General features: G+C 42.8%; 1 protein-coding gene across 1 annotated transcript in view; it reads right to left on the minus strand.

Annotated features, from left to right (window-relative positions):
* The window catches only part of LOC133016015 (latent-transforming growth factor beta-binding protein 2-like), an 84,776-nt gene extending 64,333 nt beyond the window's left edge, over window positions 1-20,443 (minus strand). The window contains exons 1-3 of the mRNA XM_061083311.1: window positions 19,980-20,443; window positions 17,173-17,246; window positions 5,636-5,897 (exon numbers count right to left, since the gene is read on the minus strand). Coding sequence (XP_060939294.1) covers window positions 5,636-5,897; window positions 17,173-17,246; window positions 19,980-20,443 — 800 coding nt within the window. The remainder of the gene's footprint in view (window positions 1-5,635; window positions 5,898-17,172; window positions 17,247-19,979) is intronic.
* Between the last annotated feature and the right edge of the window lie 511 nt (window positions 20,444-20,954).

Here is a 20,954-nt window from a genome sequence, read left to right on the forward strand (position 1 = left end):
CACCAGTCCTATTAGTCACTGGGCAAACAGTAGGGCTGATATTAGCAGTTAATGCACAGAACGATGTATGTATCACCCACTTTAAGGGTCTTTATCTCAATGTTACTGGGTGTTTGTTATTTTTCTTCAATGTCTCAGTGTGTTACTGGGTGTAACCAAATTCATAATCATCCCTAAAGCAGATGACACTATACAAAATTGGACATGTGCAATTATTTTAGGTAATGGGCCAAAAAACGGATACACATAGATGTTATTTGAACATTTAAATACACTCAAATTCACTGGCATATATTCACCATCCTCCACAATTGGCAATAGTAGCAATTTTTTTTGTGCCACAATCAACACCTCAGATCACAGTGAATGAATCAATCAAAAATAACATTGATACGTAATTGCCTTACATAGTGGCCTCATTTAAATGTTTTTTTCACACAGTGAAAAGTGCCAGAATATAGCCTGAATAAAAATACATAGTGAGTATCATCACTTTTTTTCATTTGGGCCATCACACCAGGGGATAGTTGTGTAATTGCTGCACTTTTATTTGATCGAAATGTAGGTGAAGCAGACCATCAATGACAGTTACAGCTACAAACTCGACACCGAGACTAAAAATGCACCTAAAGAGAGATACAAGATTCAGGTAAACATACAACTTCTGCCACTATAGTTCTCTTATTGGGAACAATAAGAAAAGTCTTGATGACGTTGGGTAGCAGCGTGGGATCATGTGAGTCGTTGCAATGCAGATTAAAATCTACCTGACGTGACTCAGGTGCAACTCATGTTCACGTATGAGGTAATATATTAAAGTCTTATTCATATAATGCAGCAATTGACAATGAATAGTTGTGATCCATTAAAGGGACCAATACAAAAGGGGGCGGAAGGAGATTCCTCTTGGTTTAGACATTGTTAATAAAATATATAATACAGGTCTATTGGTTTTTAATGCATTATATATTTAAGTTAATAGCATTCAAATCCACTTTATGGTTAAGCTTTAGTTCAGTTATTATGGCAGTTTAAGTGTATGCCATCAATTTACAGCTCTCTTATCCAGGTAGGTGCTACCAGCTGTCCTGTCTCTGATTATGTAACATAGCCCAGAGGGAGATAACCTTTGGAGGGAAGACCTGCACACTGCACACACATCCTGCACTGCCCTGCTCTGTTTCCTGCAGAGGACTGATGTAAGAGAATTGTAGGGGTGTGAAGTTTAGCCTACATGACATACTCTATGTGTTCACCACTAGCCCTGACCTTCATACTAGGATATGACGGAGCGGTTGTGATGTACGCGGTCCCGTGCTGACAGGGACAAGCCCTCCACTGGTGAGCACAGGGCTCACAGGAAACACCAGGTTACGGTGAAAGGCATTTGCTCTACTGCCTCATATGAGGAAACTGTTATTTCTTTGCCAGCTGCATGTGCCGGGATGTAGCTATTTTCAGTTTTACAGTTTAAATCCCATATATCAGCCAGCTGGACCTTTTGGGACACAGTTTAAAGGGTCAGAGGGAAAGGTGGAAGACTGGAGACAGCAATACAAGAAGAGGGAGTATGGTATGGAGTTGTGTTGACGTCTCACAATTTTCACAGAACAGGAGGCTCCTCATATGTTTTGTCCATCCCAAGGCTGCCACTGATAAATGTGCTGAACTCATTCAGTGGGGTAATTCATGAAACCGTTTAGCCTCTAAAATAACATTTCATTGTGGAGGTGTGCCTGAACAGCGATGACAACATGTCTGCCATCATTCAATTGCGACAGAGAGAACTTACAGCTCAAACAAGCTAAACTTTTGGATGGAAGGATTTGGTATGCCCAGTAGAGAAAAAGTAAACATTACAAAGGTGTGTTCAGGCTGACTGTGTTGTAATTTTTGCCCAAATTGATGTTAATTCTTCTGGACTAGTGCCAGATGCCTTCCCAAGTTTAAACAAATTGTTTCACCACTGTAGCACATTCTACACATGGTGGGTTGGTACATTATGTTCAGGGTTGATTAAGTGATAGGAATGGATGGATGGCTCTTTTTTTCAAACGATAAATCCAAATTATACCACTGAGGGGCTAACACTACACATCGGATACAGACTATTAGAATTAACTTCTAAGGGAAGCTTTATTCAATGATAAATGTATTGCAGGTGATAAATCTATCACCACACTCCCCTCATGGCTACCCCATACTTTGAATACGGATTATGTTGCTAGGTTGATAGCTTGTTTCGGAAATATTGACGCAACAATGCACATAGTCTAACAATCAAATTTAAACAGAAAGTCTGGTTAAAATTAGCCTTGTGTTATGTCTGAACACAATACAAAACTACAAATGAACATTGTGAGACTGCGGGAAACTGCAAGCCTATAACTGTTGGACAGGATATCTTCAGATTATAAACCCTAGCTAAAGCTGGAGTCAAGATCAACCCCAGGAATCCCTCTTAGAGCTTCCGATGTCAGCAGCGTGCTTATAACCCCAAATTCTGAATTGTGTTGGTATGCTATTGAATTAGAGCAATATGGCTAGTACAAAGGAAATCTGTCATAAATTGATGCATTATATTATCAATAATTTTGGTAATTAAAAACACCTACTGTTAAATGCCAAAGAAAAGGCAGCTGCTACTATAAAGTCTTATTAAAAACATTCTCTCACAGAGCAACCAGACTTTAATCAGAAAAGCCTGTGTTTTCCCCTCAAACATTTTAAGTGCTGGTCTCCTGAAAATTGAGATAAGCATCATCTTAACTGAGATGTTGACAAACCTCTTAAAATCCACCGCAGACACTAAACTTTCCCTGTCTGCCGCCTGCTGACGTGCACACAGTGGGGTTCCACAATTGGGAACCACAGCTGACTAGACAGTAAGTTTAACAGATTATAGACTTTTAATTGGTCAACCACCCTCCCTTGGTCACCTAAACAATTTGCCTACTCTGTTACTCTTGCTTGTTTCTTTTTTTTTCTTATCATTCTTTTTGTTCTGTCACTCCTTGTCTACTTCTCGACATTATGTCTTGTTCTTGGCGCCACTTGACAGGCCGGGTCAGTAACAGGGTGCTCCTGACATAATGAGCCTAGTCCGCTCCAAGAAAGACATATATAGTGCCTCACACCTTCGCTAGTTGGGGAAAATTAGAGGTGACTGGCTGAGTGCTGCATGTACGATGTGGCCTTTGCTCCCTCAAGTGGGGGCAATGCGATTTATCTGAGTGTCTGTCCTCCCCTACTCCTCTTCTTACTCCTTAATTGAGCCTTGGCACTGATTTTGTCTCTCTATCTGACTCTCACTCTCTGTGACCTCACATTGCTCGTGCTTTCCTGGCTTTGGAAACAGTGGAACCTTCAGGCTGTTATACGAAACCAAGACTTACATCCACCACTTCTCCAGGGGGAAGACTGTTCCACCCGAAAAGATCATTTTGGGCCAAGAGCATCCCAAACGTTTGCAGCAGTTCATGAGGGCTGAGCTTGAAACGTGCATTACACGAGCATTCAAATTGCTTCCTGGAAGTACCAATGAAAAGGAGTAAAGCATTCAAATGATTCTTAGCCTAATGTTTTAATGAAGACGTTTTACAATTCTGGCAGAAGTTATTATTATGTCCTGATGAGTTCAGGGAAATCTGTCAACCTGTAATTGGATTAGTCTGAGCTGCGTGCTTGGAAATTTTGCACTAGAGCGGGGGAAAATGGCTCATCTTGAACTTAACAGCACCTCTTACAAGCAGTTAGTCACTTTCAATAGAAACATGGTAGTGAGAGTAGTCATAGTAAGGGCATTTGTGACTCAGGAACACTGTCTGCTTATTACGGTGTTGAACCTGTAACCTCGTCTCTTTCTCTTGTCCCAGATGTGACTCAGGACACAAAAATGTCCTGTGAGTCAAGAACAAAGCAAACATATGCATAGCAACTGTGTGACTCTACAGAGGTCTTGTATTGATTAGAACATTTGGGAAATGGGGATTAAAAAAAAACCTCTTTAATGACCCATCTGCCAACACATGTAGTGGATTTTCATTTAGCTACCACAAACATGTGGATGGCTCAGCCAGCGTAATTCCATAACACCAGCAAAAGTACAAAATAACATAAGACCCTCTTAATTATCAAGAGGAGCATCAGAAATGTCAGATGTACTAGAGCATGTTAAAGTGGTTTGTTGGGGAGAAATAACCCAGATGACAAACTGGCTAAAAAGTGAATGATGACCTCAGTGCCCAAACAAATTATGGCACTATAACTAACAGTGAGAAGATTAGAATAGTGCTGGGCCTGAGTCCAACATTTAGCATAATTTGACTAGATAAGTCTAAGCCTGTGAGCAATAAAGGCCCATCAAAATACTCCCGGAAACAATTACTCCCTTTCAGCATCCTTGATCTAGAATATGGATCAAACCACGGCAAAGTGATTAATCAAACCAAAAAGCTATTGGAACGAAAACAGTCAGACGGTCAAGCCAAGAAACTGTTAGCCCTGCTGATTAGCAGTCTTTAGAGAATTTTTCTGAATGCACAATAAGGGGCTTTAGTCTGAGCAGCTATTAGCCCGATATATTGTCGTCACAGTTATTACATTGAGTCAAAGAACAAACTGAAACAATGAAAACCTCAAGAAAACATTATCCTCAAGCACTATTTTCAGAACAAATAGCATTTTTTAAATATATTTCAGTCTGGTATATCATGTTATATTTTCCTATATTTTAAAGATTTACCCTAATACATTTGTCAAGCCTGGCAGTAATGGCAGCAAAAGCTTACTTACTTTTTGTTTTACTATAAGCGTATTAAGGATGTAAGTTGTCATCTGGTTTGATTTATTGCAATGATAAACAAAACCAGTCTTGAATAGAATTGTAATGAACTACTGTTTGTTAAAGAGTCTTTAAATAATTTCTAATAGCACGGTGTGTCAATTCGTTTTCTGTGAGCTGGCAGTAGTTGGGGCTAAAAATATATATTTCTGTGAAATACATATGTTTACACATTTTTTTAAAGTTGTATAGCCTGAAAAAAAGCATTGACTTTCATAGCGGAGCTTTTTAGAGCATATACAACTTTTAATTAAGACAATGAGTATTATTAAAAACCAAATGTTGATTAAACAAGTGGTGAATGTGCAAATTAATGACCCTATTTTCCCATGAATTACCGAGCTTTCTGGCTCACTACCGGTTCACGCTAGCATCAGGTTACTGACATGCTAGCTAACTTTGACACCCGCCCTTTATTATCTCTCTGTAAATTAATGTCACCTGCCAATTAACGCTAGCATCAGCTAACTGATAAGCTAAGTAACTTGTTTTTATTTTGCCCTCAAATACCAGGGGGAAGTAAGTAGGCCTAGCACAGCGTGGAGAAAGCTCAATGCAGTATTGTGACTGGGCAGTGCTAACACTTGCTAGTATGTTAGCCATTAGCTTGCCAAAAACAGCAGTAGTCCCTCGATCATCATATTACTATCATATTACGCTTTCTGGTGTGGCGGGTCAATAAGTTACGAGTTGATGTAAAACCTTCACACAAATAAACCTTATTTGGCAAAACTGTCCGGCTCTTTCTTGCTGTAATAAGATGAGTCGAGGAGGCACAGCTGCATCACTTACACAGGCTGTCTGGTGGTGGGGGGTCGTGGCGTCTGAACCTTGGCGCTATCGATGGCCTGTCTCTCCGAGGGCCTTCTCCGCGGTTGGTCTCTCTGGAAGGGGTTGGTGCCGGGGTGAACACGTCTCAGGGCGCCTCCTTCCCGGATGTACACCTGCTCCGGGGCCACCTCCTCACACCGAGCGCCCTGGAAGCCTGAGCGACACACACAGGTATGTGGCCGGCTGCAGGAGCCGCGGTTCTGGCAGGGGGGCTGGCAGTCCGCTGAAGAGAGAGCAGAGAGGGAGATCAGGTTTTCAGCGGGTCATGTTCGAGCGTGTGCCCCCCGTGTAAGAGGGAGCAGACAGAGTGGCTTTCCTGCTACTGCTCCTTTATGGCTTTCCCTGATCTCAACACTGGGGCTCACTTTAACTTGATTCAATCACAGGGCCATTAGTTTCATCTCAACCTTTTTTGTCCTTTTCATTCAGGGGAGAGCCTGGAGGGGCTGTCATGTTCAATTTTTCTTGAGTCTTTAACTGCACTGTTTCGTCTAAATTCATATGATCACTTACATTAAACCCTTATCCAATTTCTCACTGAGCTTAAGCCTGCGCCTCCGGCATTTCTGTACAGGGCGATTTCCTAAAAATATATTTTGGTCACTTATCTAGAATCCAATGCGTGTTTTACTTTGACATGGGGAGTTTGAGCGAATAGGAAAAACTGGTTATTGAAGGCCGACTGAAAATAGCTGACACTTCATCAAAGAAAATGCCTGTGGAGCTGTATCAACCCAATCCGAAGGGGCTTATTGGACGTAAAAGATGAATGTGTGCATAATATTTATCAATCGTCTGCAAACACACAGCGCTGAGGTCACTTTGTGGTCATGGAAAAATAATCTGTGTCACTCCATCAGCCCACCCTCCCATCACACTCCAGATTCTTGGAGTGCTGAAAGTCCTGTGGCACACAATTTAAAGTAAACAAGCTCTCGATCTTGTGACACAAATGTATGTAGTAAACGGCACTTGAGGATTTATGGCATTGTCCTCAAACAGTAAATCAGGCTACTGGTCTGTGGTGGCAAAAGCAAACAGCGGCACACAGTCAACAGGGCTCTGGAATGCTATTGACACAGATGCTGCGGACGCTGACAGATCGCAGGCAGGATCGCTGCCACGGCTCTTGGCAGCGAGGAGTGCTGTCGCAAAAAGGGCCCAACCGGGTTCGAACAGTGGCGTACCTGCCGCACACTTCCTGTTATTGTGATAGTATTCAGTCTGCAGGGCCACTTTTATGTTGCTTTAAGAGAAGAAGAAATCACGGTGGACCCCAAAAATGCGGCTGCTGATGAATTGAGCTCAAAACTAAAAACACGCGTCAGACTTTTATTTCCATTCAGCTCTGCATTTTGGTTAATTCAGATCAGGGAGTACGTTAATTGAAAGACCACTGCATTACGCATCGTCAGCCTGTGGTATGATGAGAAAAACGAACAAATTGAAGATTAAATATCATACAATCACCACTCTCCTCTGCCTTATGCTGAAGCAAATTGTATTTAGACCAAGCGGTTCACTCAAGCATTTCGTTATAACGACTCTGAGGAAAATGTAGACTCTTTTTTTTGATGAAGCATACACGTTTAGAGAAATGTGGTTGTGGATTTGTATAACTTGGTATGTGATCCAAATTTTCCATCATGGGATGAAAAAGGAATTGCCTGAGCTCTGTTTGGCAAGGAGTTAAATACATCATCTAACTAAAGTACAGGCTGGCTGGGTGCCATCGTCTTGTCCAAAGTCTGTTTAACCTCAAGTCTGAGGATAAAGCGGTGGCACAAATGGGCCACAGATTCCAGTGACATTATACTGCAGGGGGAGAACTCTGTAATGTGTGAAACTGCATTCTTCAAATAAACCATCTGAAGTGAATAGAGAAACAGTCCGGGGCAGAAAAATAACCCAATAAATTGTTCTTCACGGCCGGCTGACGATGGGATATGCTAACAATCGAGTGACGTGCGACCTGTTTTCAGTTGTGAGGCACAGAATTGACGCCAGACAAACACATCGGCTGCACTGACAATAGAGCGGCCAGGTCAGTGACTCCGGGCCTGACCTGTGCCCCACGTGAACCCTCTTGCTTGGCTGCGGTGTACAGTGTATCGCCGCCTGTCTGTGTTGTCTCTGGGGCCTGCCTCTGGGCTGCTGAGCACATTGTCACAGTAATTGCTGTCGTACAGATTTGTCTTGCACATCATTAAAACTAATTGCCTCACATTCTGCCCATTTCACAAATATGTGCCGCAATTATCACTTTGCAAGAGTAATAATAAAACGTGAATCCCCTGGAAATAAAAGGGGAGACATCGCAAACATTCCTGGCGTTACCACTTAAGCCTTAATTACAATGAAGAGAGACTGGACAAGTTTTGGGAGAATGTGTCCGGGTCCAGTCATCTGAAAAGACGAGACTGCTAGACTGTGGTTGGCAGCTCTGAACCTTCCACACAAACATGCTGATCCAGAGGAATCAGTAATAAAGCACATTCATCAGATCAAAGTTGTTTGTTATTAAAATAGATTTTTAAAACTTTCAAAACTTACTTTTACTGAATGGCTTTTACTTGATGGTATTTAGCTATCACGTATGTTTCTTTTAACCTTTCTTTTGCAGTTACTTTTAATTGATTTACTTGATTTTATATGCTATTTTGTTATTTAGCTTGTTGTCCTTGTTATTTTGTATTCTTGTTGTTATTTGCAATGTGTTACAGCTGTTTTTAGCTGTTGTATGAATACAGTTATTAATATCATTAAAGAAACACTATAAACAGCTGGAGTAAATGCAAATACTCGTCCTGCAAGTGGTTTTCCCTTGGTTACTTGGCTTCTTAGAGCAATTCTCTTCATACATTAAAAGCAAGCCTGTGGTTTTTATTGAGTTAATTATTCTTAAGTTATCGCAAGTGGATTGCTCTTACCTGTTATAAGCTTTGATATGCATGATCGTGTCTAAGGAAAACCGCCATTCTTGAACCCCCCCCCCCCCTTCTCCATTCCACTGAACTCTCATTTCCAACTCAGCACTCATTTCCAGTCCATTACAATCCACCAGAGATTCACCTTTCCCCTCTCTCTGACTCACAGTTATACAACCCATCAAATCTTTATAGTCCATTCATTCAGCAGAGGGCTATTTGAAACCAGTATCTGAGAGAACTCAAACACGTGGAGAAATCTCCTCACTTAACATAAGTCAACAGACCGACCAGAGGAAACCTGACAGTCCTGAAAATAATATTGATAATGAAAGCATAAACGCAATAATGTTGGGATGGCCATTATGAGATTAGGAGGATGTGAGCTGCTCTGGGGATTAGAATTCTTTAGAATATGACAAAAGGCTCAACCAAAGGCCTTTTCAAACCATGAAAAAATACAAATAAAAGCGAGGAAGAAAGAATGAAAAGTACTATTGAAATAGTGGTTTGAGCAACTTACTCAACTTACTGTTATATTGAGGCCACCTCTGAATACACTACATACTGACCATTTTCCCAGTAGAGGTAGAATAGGTGTATGTACGTGCAAGTGGATGCAAAGCTTATGAGGAGGTTAAAAGGAGGAATATGCACTTAAACATAGGTCATAGAAATGATGCAACTTTGGGTAAAACTCCACAATCACAGACAACTGTAAACCTCTGGTGCTTGAATACAAAGTCTGGCAAACCTCCTACGATGACAGCAGGGGCCTCTGTGCAGGACTCGCCGCAGACCCTCGCAGATCCCATGAAATAGGTCAAGTGTTTAAGACTGTGGGAGGCGGCGGGGCGAGAACAGCTCCAAGTTTCACCTCTCATTCAGACTCGCTATCCACTGAAGAAGTAAGAATTGGTCTATTGAGCAGTTAATACAATTGCCTCTCAATGCTAATCATTTCAAGTGAGTGTTAATCTCTTTACGACATGTGATTTCCACATGGCTGCCAGAACAATCCCAATCGTCAGGTTTGGCAAAGGCTAACTCCGCTGCACCGAACCACTGTAACTGTAACTCTACATGCTTTCATTAAAGGTTCACAATTTAACGTCTCTATTGTTCTAACAAGAAGCAGAAGAGGGGAGTCTGACGCTGTTCGACTGATCCTTTGTTTTCTCTTTGTGGTAAATCTTACGACTGTAATATTTTACCGGATGAAGGTGCCTCTGTCATAAATCCACACTTTTCAATCCCTGTGTGAGGTTTTTCTGTCCAATACAGTAGTTGGAGCTTTTATTCTCAGCTCCGGGGCGGGATCTAGTTAACCTACATCTGACCCACGACATTGTGTACATTGCTTTTAGCTACGCTATATCATGCCTCCACCGCACCCCACGAACTCCCAGATTCAGCTCCTAATGAGCCACATGCCATGTGCACTGTGTGGAGGATATCTGGATCTGGGGGGGCGTGCGCCCGCAACTTGTAAAGCTGACTCTGTGAGACGTGGTGCTCACCAAAACCCCACAAACCCCATCCTCCTGAGGGATCATATCCCAACAACTTCCATATGGTCTTTAAGCAGGAGGGTGCCATGATATATTGTTGTCTATAAGCTACCCTAACAACACTGCAGCCTCGTGGAGCGTGTGTGACTGAAGGAGGAGAGGGGTGCTGGCTTGTTAATGTTGAGTCAGTAAGGCCCCATCCTGGGGGGTTTTCTGCTGCAAACATCATCAGGAGCATGTGAACTTCTGTTGCATCACGAAATAACAGAAAAAAACAAAACACAAAGCATTTTGTTGGACAGTTTGGTTCAGTCAGTCTTCAGAGTTTACATTTCACATATGAAGAACGCAGTAGGAGCATTCAAATAAGGGGAAACATGTTTTTGTTTATTGACCCTTATCGTCAAAAGCTCTTGAATGTCTTCTTCTGTGTCTTCTTCGTGTACCTCTTTTTCATTCTGAGATATTTGTTTTCTTTTCTTTTCAGTTTTGCATCTGAGGGCTGTTAGAAACGTCATCAACACACCCATTCGCTCAGAATTCTCCACACCTTATCCTGCCGTACTCTCACTTGGGCTTGCTCTGACATTTTTCAAACATTTTACTAGGCTGATGGCGAGAGAAACTCTGGAGAATTTCCGCTGCAACTGACTTAGGCATTTGCTTTCTCACACAAAGCTCCTTCGGATAATTTCATGAGAAAGTCCAGAGTTAAGTGCATGTCTGAACACACAGCTCACGTGTTCTTGAAGAATTTACATGGCCAAGATTTGATGTTCCACTTCTTTCTCCATTATTTCTGTATTAGGAAACACCTCAAGTTGTACAAATAAACAAATGAAAGAAACTCTACAGGAACGTGTCTGGGTTCAGACGCTGAGAACTACCTCATTTCACCACATTTTTTTGCTATGGTAGCAATTAGAAAAACATGTGTCACGGGAGGCCAAAGCAAGATCCATTTGCAGCCTACAAACAGACACACCAGCTGGAGGAGAGAAAGCTGCACTCCTGGTTCGGGGAGACAAAGTCAGAGCGAGCTGTCCGGCGTCTTTGTTAATGATGGGTTTGGGATGATGGGGTGTGTATTGATTACAGGTCTATCTGTCTAATGGCCCATAACTCTCTGCAGGGCTGCCAGGGGAGTGTTATTCCCCTGAACTGTGAACTGTGCAACCCCTACAAATCCACACACACGACATATAAAGCCGAGGAGGGCCCTGGCTGTCTGTGTTGCCGTAATTTCTAACCCCGGCTCAATGACAAAACTAGCAGCGACGGCGTCTTAAGAACCTCCTGTTCTTGTAAAACAGAGGAAGCCGCTCAGGAATCTTGGTTCTCTTCAGTATTTGGTCAATTTTTTTTAAACATTTGGAATAATAAATTCTTTCTTTTTTGGGGTTATTTCAACAAGGCTGCAGAATAAATATGTTATTTGATTAGGTTCCTATAACTCATGCTTATCATGAATTAATTCTCATCAAATAATCTGCTGTAAATGTTCTGTAAACAGTATATTGAATTATAATGTATTTACAGTGACTCTGCCGATGCTAATGCATTTAGTCCTTGTGACTCTGTGGTTCGTGGCTCTATCATGTGCTTGGCTCGGACTCATGACTTCTAACTGCATATATACTGTCCTATGCAGTGTACACACCATGACAAAACTTTACTTACATTGGTTATGCACAATAAATCTCTTCTGCCAGAGATGAAAACAGATACTACATGTGGCTTGTTTAGATTAGAGCACATATCACGGTTCTGGATACCTACCTTTGAGTGAGCTTCTTGAACTAGCTTGTGTTTTTGTCTGAAAGCAGAAAACAAATCCTACTGTAGGATTGGGTCTGCCGTGTTTGAATATTCTGCGGTGTGTCGCTAAAAGCAAACTGAGACGGCTTGTATCTATTAGCCGAAGATGGTGAACCTGCATTTTTTGGGCACTGTTTTGGAGGTCAGAGAACGTTAACACATGTAGGTCCTTGATACTTTACCAGCTGCTTCACACATGTCGTACCAAACAAAAGGAGCATCAAATGTGTTTCAGGTTTAAAACTAAAGAATGACTGGGATAAATGACTCAACAAATAAAGCAAAATGGTTATTTTATGGAGTATTTGAATTATTTCACATTTTGATGACTTTAACATACATGAAAACCATTTCCCCTTTTGGGTGTTAAACAACCATCTGCTATTATATGTCTAAAAGGAGGTCACAATAAAAAAGGTACCAATAAATGTTGGTCTGAACTCATCTGGAGACGTAATGGAATAAGAGAAACATGCTTCACTCAGTATTTTGGTTTAATGTTGTGATGGCAGAGGTAAGCAAGAGAGAGATTTTTCTGCTCAAGGAGTTATTTCAGGTTTGGGATGGGGCCCTGGGCGGCACAGCAGGCCAAAGAAAGCTGGAGGGCAATCAAAAAGAAACTACAGTGCCGAGTTTCACTCTGTCCATCACCAACTGTTTAAGAGACTGAAAACAACTTTATTCTTCCACGTGAATGATGCACCTTTCATCTGCACTCTCTGAGACAGCAACAGGTTTGAGTCAAGGGCCATGTGTGTGCTTTTCTTTTTTTTTATAAGTAGGGGGGGGAGTCAGGCTTTCAGTATTGGCTCCACTTGCAGCATGCTGCCATATGTAGCACATGCCTTCACCAAAACATGTTGATGTATAGTGTAGTGACTGCAGAATCTATAAGCCTGCACTTTAGGGAGTACTGTCAGCTCTGATATAAAGTAAAGCCAGTTCCTGTAGAGAGTCATCCCCTGTTCTGGAGTATTCTGTGTTCTCCCATACATTCACTCTGTGGGCGGTAGACCATGCCATTAATCCAATTACTAAAACAGCCATGTCAACTGGAGAAGCCAGGGCAACATGACATAACTCTGATTCATAGTGACCTCGCCAGACGTATGCCAACACCTATAGTGCTCATTTTCCCACCAGGATAGTAGGATTCTTTGTCCATTGCTTGGGTCAAAAATTGTAATTTAAAAAACTATTGAATAAATTGCTATGAGGTGCATGCTTAACAGGAAATTATGATATTTGGGATTTTAGTGGCATAACCATTGGAGGCTTTCCTTCATGTCACCCTCAGGATGAATTGCATTAACTTTGGTGACCCCTTAACTTTTCTTCTAATGCCAACATCTGGTCAAATTTTAATCAGCCGAATACTAGGAATTCTGAGTAAAATAACTTGACTCATCCTCAGCTGTGGTAGTAGTAGCTAATAATACCATGCTAACAAGCTAAACTAACATAAGGAATGTGGTTATTATAATACTTTTTAAACATTACTGAAAGTTAATCATTAGCTACCATTATCATTTTGGGCATAATAGCATACTGATTAGCATACTGTTAAGCATGTATCACTATACTTCACTACTCCCATCTTTCTAAAGAGTTCATAGCTCAGGATAACAACAAATCTGATCCCATAGATGAAGCATCTCCACTTCTTCCCACTATCCAGAAAGTAAGCCAAAGTATCCCGGATACGAAAGATGCCATCTTGTGCATTTTGAGCCAGAGTATGTTATCTAGTGATAAGGGGTGGAGCTGCTGTAGAGAACTTTTAAAGCATCACATAACTAATTAAAACCAATCTTACCTGAAAAAATCCCTCAAACGAATGTGATAACAACCTTAAATGACCCAGAGAGAAAATATTTGACATGTAGACTACTTCAACCTAATGGATTGGTCCATGTCCCTGCTAACACGGAGGAGTTGGGACACCAGGGGCAAATTGAGATGCCTTGGCCTCACTTTGGGGAATTGGCATGTCGACCATCTTTATGTAGAGTCTACATTCCAACCTGGTAGCTTTTCCAAGACTCAGTTATAAAGCCATGTTTGAGTGAAAGCCACATTTAAGAGTACAAAAACAAGATTGAAGAAGAAGAGATACAATTTAGACCCAATCTCCGGTAACACAGGCTTTAAAGGTTCTTACTATACTGTTTTTTTCCCTAGAAATCTTGTCAACCATAACTTCAAAATAGTAATTTACAACGATATAAGACAGTTAATGGGGGGGTTACTGTATTTATTATGAAACATGCCAGTAATTCAAACTTTCTCCGAATTCCACAGGTAATCAACTGTTTTGTAAACAGATTTCTGTGTTCATTCTCAAGACAAAGTGGTGGTGTACTGTGCACATTTTACTGAACCATGCTGTTTTCTCTTTTCTCACAATTACTCTTTAGGCAGGTGTACAAATATTTCCACAGATTACTATTATTGGTATGTTTTATGAATCACAGGATAGTGAAGCATTTGTTTTACATTGGTGTGAGATTCTTCTGGACTTTGACAGTTACCTGCACCATCTGGAGCATTCATGATCGGCTTTTGTGTCAAACAGTCGACAGTTACAGTAATGCAGACAGTCAGTCTTAAGTCTTATATCTTAGGCAGGACTACTGCTGGGCTGTGACTGGGCGAGGCTACAACATGGCCTCCCTCTGCTCTTCATCTAACAAACGGGAACACATGAGCAGATGTGAATCTCAACACAGCGGGGGGAATAAATATTTAAGTGTAGTGCTGACCCAGAACCAAGATGCTCCATTCACTTTGACGGCAGCCTCGATAGAGCCAACCCCACACCTGGCCCCACTTTACCAACCAACCACAACACACACACCTTTGATTCGTGGCCACCATTAATAAAATCTGAAATGTAAAACCTCAGCCACAGAAAAAAATAACCTTTAACTTGACAAGAGGAGAAATAAACATGACACAGCAATGAATGCTTTAAATGGATCAAAGCTTTCTATCACACGACACTGGCACACTGAATTTGCTTTCATAGACAAACAGGTCTGCTAACCATCCACCCTGCTGAAGAAAACAAAGCCGTCAGCACCAAACCTGCCAGGACATGGGCAGCACCGAGTCCTCAGAGAGCCTCCAACCACGCAGGCCCAGGGAAGCCAAGACGAAGACCTTTTTAAACAGTAAACACATGCAGACGCGCTCCCTGGACGACTGGAGATCCAATTCCTGTCATATATTTGCTCTGAGCTCAACCCAATCGAACAAGAAGGTATTGTTAGGAGGCCATAACTCCAGACACCCAATCCAGTCTCTTGGGTGAAGCCTGCAGCTGACACTTTTAATATCAGACATTACTTCTGCCAGAATTTCCCAGACGCGGGTCAGAAACGATGTGTTTTTACTAATGCTCTCGCCAACAGGTTTGTTCCTTTTCTTTCCCCCACTGTGAACATGTTTTCTTGTGTTGCCCTCTCTTTAAAAAAGAAAAGAGACTCAGGCCGGGGACAGAATAAAGATAGGCTGAGCTGTTTTTTTCCTCCACGGAGGTCCTCTACGCGGGGGCTTCCAGTCCCAGCTCAAGTCTGGGGTCTTTGTGTTGGCACCTTGCCTGCCTTGGGGCTTCACTCAGCTGATGATAGCATAGCCTCCAGTCAGACCTGGGTGAGGGCCAAGCCGTAAGAGGGTCCAGATGGTTGGAAAGACCCCTGGCCCTCTCAGATTCACTGGCTTGTTTAACAGAGGCATGTTAGACTGGGCCTGTTACTTACTGGGCACATTATAAGTATTTACTCTTTTAATTTAGGTGACTGCAACTCCATGTTAGATGTAATTTACACCCTGGTAACTGTGCCTTTAGTTGGGACCTGAGAAAGTTGACGGAGGCTTTGCACTGGGCAGGAGGGGAGGAGATCTAATTAGGTGACTGCCGGAGCCAGTCTGCTTGTTGTGTAATGGACTGGCTGAAATGTGGGTGAACGGTGTGTGTGTGTGTGTGTGTTTTTGTGTGTGTGTGTTTGTGTGTTTGTGTGTGTGTGTGTGAGTGCGTGTGGAGGAGAATTAGCTCCGAAGAAACATTGGAAACAGTAACCAGCAACAGGAAACAAGTCAAAATAATAGATAGATAGATAGATAGATAGATAGATAGATAGATAGATAGATAGATAGATAGATAGATAGATAGATAGATAGATAGATAGATAGATAGATAGATAGATAGATAGATAGATAGATAGATAGATAGATAGATAGATAGATAGATAGATAGATAGATAGATAGATAGATAGATAGATAGATAGATAGATAGATAGATAGATAGATAGATAGATAGATAGATAGATAGATAGATAGATAGATAGATAGATAGATAGATAGATAGATAGATAGATAGCCTACAGAGCTGTAGTCCCTATATGTCGTTTGCCATATGGGTTTTCACTTGTAAAATTTAAAGATAACTTTTACTAAAAAAGCCCAAAACTCCAATGGCAGCCTGTTATTTCAATCTGCAGCAACAACGGTGGTCGTAAACGTGAAAGGGACACATGACATGCAATCAGTGAAATTGCTGTAGACATTTCTATTTAAAGTTTGGCCTCTTTATCAAGAACTGGTCTAAAAAAAGACAAGACTTTGCCGTGTCTACACACAAGTTAAATAAAGAAATATCACTGTTACAATGAAAAGCAACAACCTCCTGCGTCAGTGCTGCCTTTAAGAAAGCGGCTAATTATTCGTTCTCAGGCCGTGTCCTCTACTGCACTCTTAATTATCTGGCTGTGAGGAAATCCAGTAGCACTGTGGTCCAATAAAAGAAGGAGCAGTCCCACCCATAATTAAGGGCTTGTGTCTCAGAGAGAGCCAAGCGCTAAGTGCTTGTAATTTCCACGTAAGGACCTTACATGAAACGAAAAGGCAAACAGCACATGATGAACATGACCATAGGGGCAGCATCGCCATAGGAAAACTTTCATAGACTAATTCCGCTTGACAGGACAGTCATTAATATCCATTAAATGTGTTGTTTTTCAGCCAGTGTACATAAGACTGTAAAGCCTCTCTGTTTGGAAATGTATTCTCCCTCCCAAAGCTCTACTGTACATGAGGCTTGTCAGTGTGTTTGTGTGTCTTCTCATGACCTTGGCTACCAAGCAATAAAAACTGTGATCTTAAGCTGAATGAAAGGGTATTCATGCATGTTACATGTTTTTTTTTTACTTTACAGAAGACAGTTATGTTTTTTTTCCTTACGTTTAATGCAGCGATTGGTTCCTCGTGCCACGGCCCAGCCAGAGCAGCACTGCTGACCTCCGCAGACATTTGGCCTGAACAAAGGAAGACAAAGAGAAAAACTGTTATCAGATAACTGACAGCACTGCTTGAATCAGACTTCAATATAAATAGCATCTTAATAAACCATAATTGAAAATGTGGAGTGCCTCAACACACAGATCTGATTGCAAAGGCTGCCACCGTTTCAGATCTCCCCAGAGTGGCTCTTGCATTGATATGAACACAGTTTACTCTATAATTGCATTTTACTTGATAACAATTTCAGGGCACAAGTCACAAAACTCACTCTGAGCGCAGACCCACAAGTCCTTTGCTCTGTTATGTGGAGTCCAGATTGAAAACAAATACAGAGTTATCTGAGCCTTGAAGGGATTAGACACACGGGACATGAAAAGCACCCTGCATCTTCTATAAATCACTGAGCAAATGAGAGATGACAAGTTTTAAACAGTTAGAACTGGATTCTTTGCACTCTTTAATCCTCGCTTGCGGCGCAGGCCAATTTTTTGCAGCAAGGTAGATGAAAAGGCACCAGACCGCAAGAGCAACTTCGGGGCAACAGTCAGCGCACTGGCAAGGATCTGTGACCCGTCATCTTTTCACAAGACATTACAGTAAGTGGATGTCGGACTCACAGTGATTTGAGAAGATAACAGGGATTGACTCATTGACCTCGGGCCGGACGGCGCTCATTAGATATACTGCAAGGGTTTCTGAGGCGTCACAGGGGGAACATGGAGTTGGTTGGGCCCTCTGGCAGGCTTTAGCTTTATCGTAAATCAAACCCATGAGGCCAGGGCCCATGCCAAAGACGTCAGTCATCGCGTTTGAATTCCATCACTGCACGTCTGTGATTGAGAGCTTTATACAACACTATTAGGATCACGCCCCCCAGGTTAAAATAAGGATAACACCTTGTTCGCACCTTGTTATATTTTTCTTCTTTAAACCCCAACGTAAAGAGTGGGAGTATCATTTCACCGTTGAGCTATCTGGATCAATCAGCCTGACAGGTGCACTGAAAAGGGGGGGGGGGGGGCGAGACGCAGCGAGCCGGTGTGAATGTGAAGGCGCCTTAAGTGAACCCAGCGCCGCACTGTGCCGCGGGGTTCAGCAAATGAGCACGCCGTGTGGGAATTCCAGGAGGAAATGTGTCATGAGAGCACTTTCTCTAACAAGCAGCAGATGATTCATCTGAAGCTAATGAATCAAAGTGTTAAAATCACCGTGCGGACGACTATAAGGTAATGTTCCCACAGATTTATGTAGTGCTACCTTTATGCCTCAAAGAGCCCTATTCATTTAACACTGAAATATGTATTTTTGGCAACGCCAGCCAAGGCATGTGCCCCACGCTGCAATAAAGCATGTTGGATCTCATACTACAGGCAGCTATTTTCTTTAAGCGTTGCCGTAAATAGACAGCACCTCAATTCAGCCGTGCCTCGCTGCAGCTGTCTGAGTGACATATGTTGTTTTTTTTAAACATGTGATAGATCAGGGCCTGTTGATGGTACAGCACATTAATTATATGGACAGGATCCATAAAGTGCTGCACATGATCGCTGTCACTCACTCCTCTTGGGCGTTAAGTGGTTAGTGTTAGTTTTCACCGTCTTTAATGACAAGAGTATCTATAGCTAGCAGGTGGGTGAGGGAGCAGACTCGGGGCATGGAGTGAAATGTATAGTGCCTGTACTATAGGCCATTAGTCACTCTCCTTTTCGTTTTCATCACATTTTAAGCCATACTCGGATGAGTACATGTAAGTACGGCCACAGATGGCAAATCATTTGGCTGAATCCTCCCATTGCTTGTAAAACGTCCCTCATAAATTGGTCATATAAATAATCCACTTCCTAAAGGCAGGGGGCCCTGTTATGACACACAAAGAGATATATTTCATTTCTATTTCACTGTCTGCAACCAAAAGTGAGCCACCCCTCCTCAGATTATTATGTAAACACTCTCCCCCCTCCAGTGTGTATCATGCTTTGTCCCTATGGAACAAACAGGACTGGAGGGGCAAGGGTTCATTTCACAAAAAGAAAAGAGCTCTTAATATGGAAACATGGCCTCCATCTCACCACTGAGACACACAAAGTTGGGCAGACTTGCAGCATTGAGAGATGGCCATTGGAGGAACAGGTGTTTCTGATCACTAAGCAAATTTGCACAAATGTTCACCAGCTAATGCTACGAAACAAGGCCTGCAGGCAACATGCACGAAACTGGGGCACACACATTGAAGTAGTCTGCAGCCTCAGTCTCCTACTTCTATTTAAATACAGTGTAATGGGTGGTAATGGGAGGAAAATGTGATAATGCAACGTTGCATGAATCTCGAAAACAGTTCAGACACAGTTCAGCCATTCATACGCATTTGCTGCTCATTATAAAGCATCCACCATCAGGCCAGTAATCAGGAGCACAGAGTTTAACCTCGGCTATTATTCCATGTCCTGCCCTGACCTTGATGACAAAGTACATACATGACTGTAACTCATATGTAGTTAGAGTGCAGCTCTGGATGTCAGTCTGGGTTGAAATGGAGCCGCACTCTGCTGCCTGTGTTGTGGGTTGTTCAGTTTCATCATCACATGTTTTTGTTGCCTTCTTGGAATAAAGATGCTGCCTAAGTGGGCCACCACACAACTTTACAGTAAACCACGTGGGCTGATTTACAGAAAAAACAGGTCACACACATGACTGAGGGTGCTGCTGCTCAGCCCTGACACTGGGGAACACTCGGTTGTCACTCTTACCCAGTGAGTCTCCTTGTGTGGGCAGAGCCGGGCTTGCTGCTCGGCTTGCGGTTCACTCTGGTCCTCTGCTGCGGACCGGCCGCTTGTCTGGCGGTGCGCTGCGCAGCATCCCGCGGCGCAGGGGCTCGCTCCTGCCGGGAGACTCCTGCAGCATGAGCCGGTCCCACTCCGGAGGTCTGCCTGCCGTCCACCCGGGAGGATGCGTCCCTGGGCAGGCGGACCAGAGTCCTCAAGTGGCTGCATTCAGGGGAGCTTTCCCCGGATGGTCGTGGTGAGGATGCCCCGTCCTCCGAGGGTCCTCCTGGCGTGTGACCTTGACTCCTCACCCGGGGCTGCTGCGCCCGGTGCCCCCCTGCGGACTCCTGCCTCCCACCTGCTGCTGCTGCTGTGTCCTGGTGGCCGTCGCCAACTCGCACCAGCGCAACAATCAGAACTGTCAAAACTGCAAATCCTGCGCGGTCCATTTTGACGCATGCAAAGTTTTTTGAAACTACCGCGTAAAAAGGGGAGATCGAGTAACGCTGGATCAAACAGTCAAATATGAGCAAATGAAAGAAATAATATCAGGCTACAAGTGTTCAGCAAAGCGACATCCTCTCCCAAGAATGGAAAAAGCCTGGATACCTCCGCATAATGTCCAGGTAGAGACTTAACGGAGTCTTCAGGTTCAGGTTATCAGATCAGCTCCAGGAGTCTGAGCTTTTCTCCTTCCAGCACTAATAAAGAATCGACTTTACGCAGACAGAATTCCATCTGTTCCGAAGTGCGTTGAGCTAGATGCGTAGTGCGCAGCGCGTCGGCTCCAGAGGCTGCGCTCCTACTCCAAGTGAGAGAGAGAGTTTGAATCGTGCTCCCATGAATATCACCACCTCCTTGGATCTGAAGTCACCACCGGGATACTTTTTTTTCCTTTTTTTGTTGTTGCAGGGATTGTAACGAAGAGAAACTCCCCCTGCGTGTGTCGACTGTACCTTC

Source organism: Limanda limanda, chromosome 12 (genome assembly GCF_963576545.1).
Source record: "Limanda limanda chromosome 12, fLimLim1.1, whole genome shotgun sequence".
Classification (NCBI taxonomy): Eukaryota; Metazoa; Chordata; class Actinopteri; order Pleuronectiformes; family Pleuronectidae; genus Limanda; species Limanda limanda.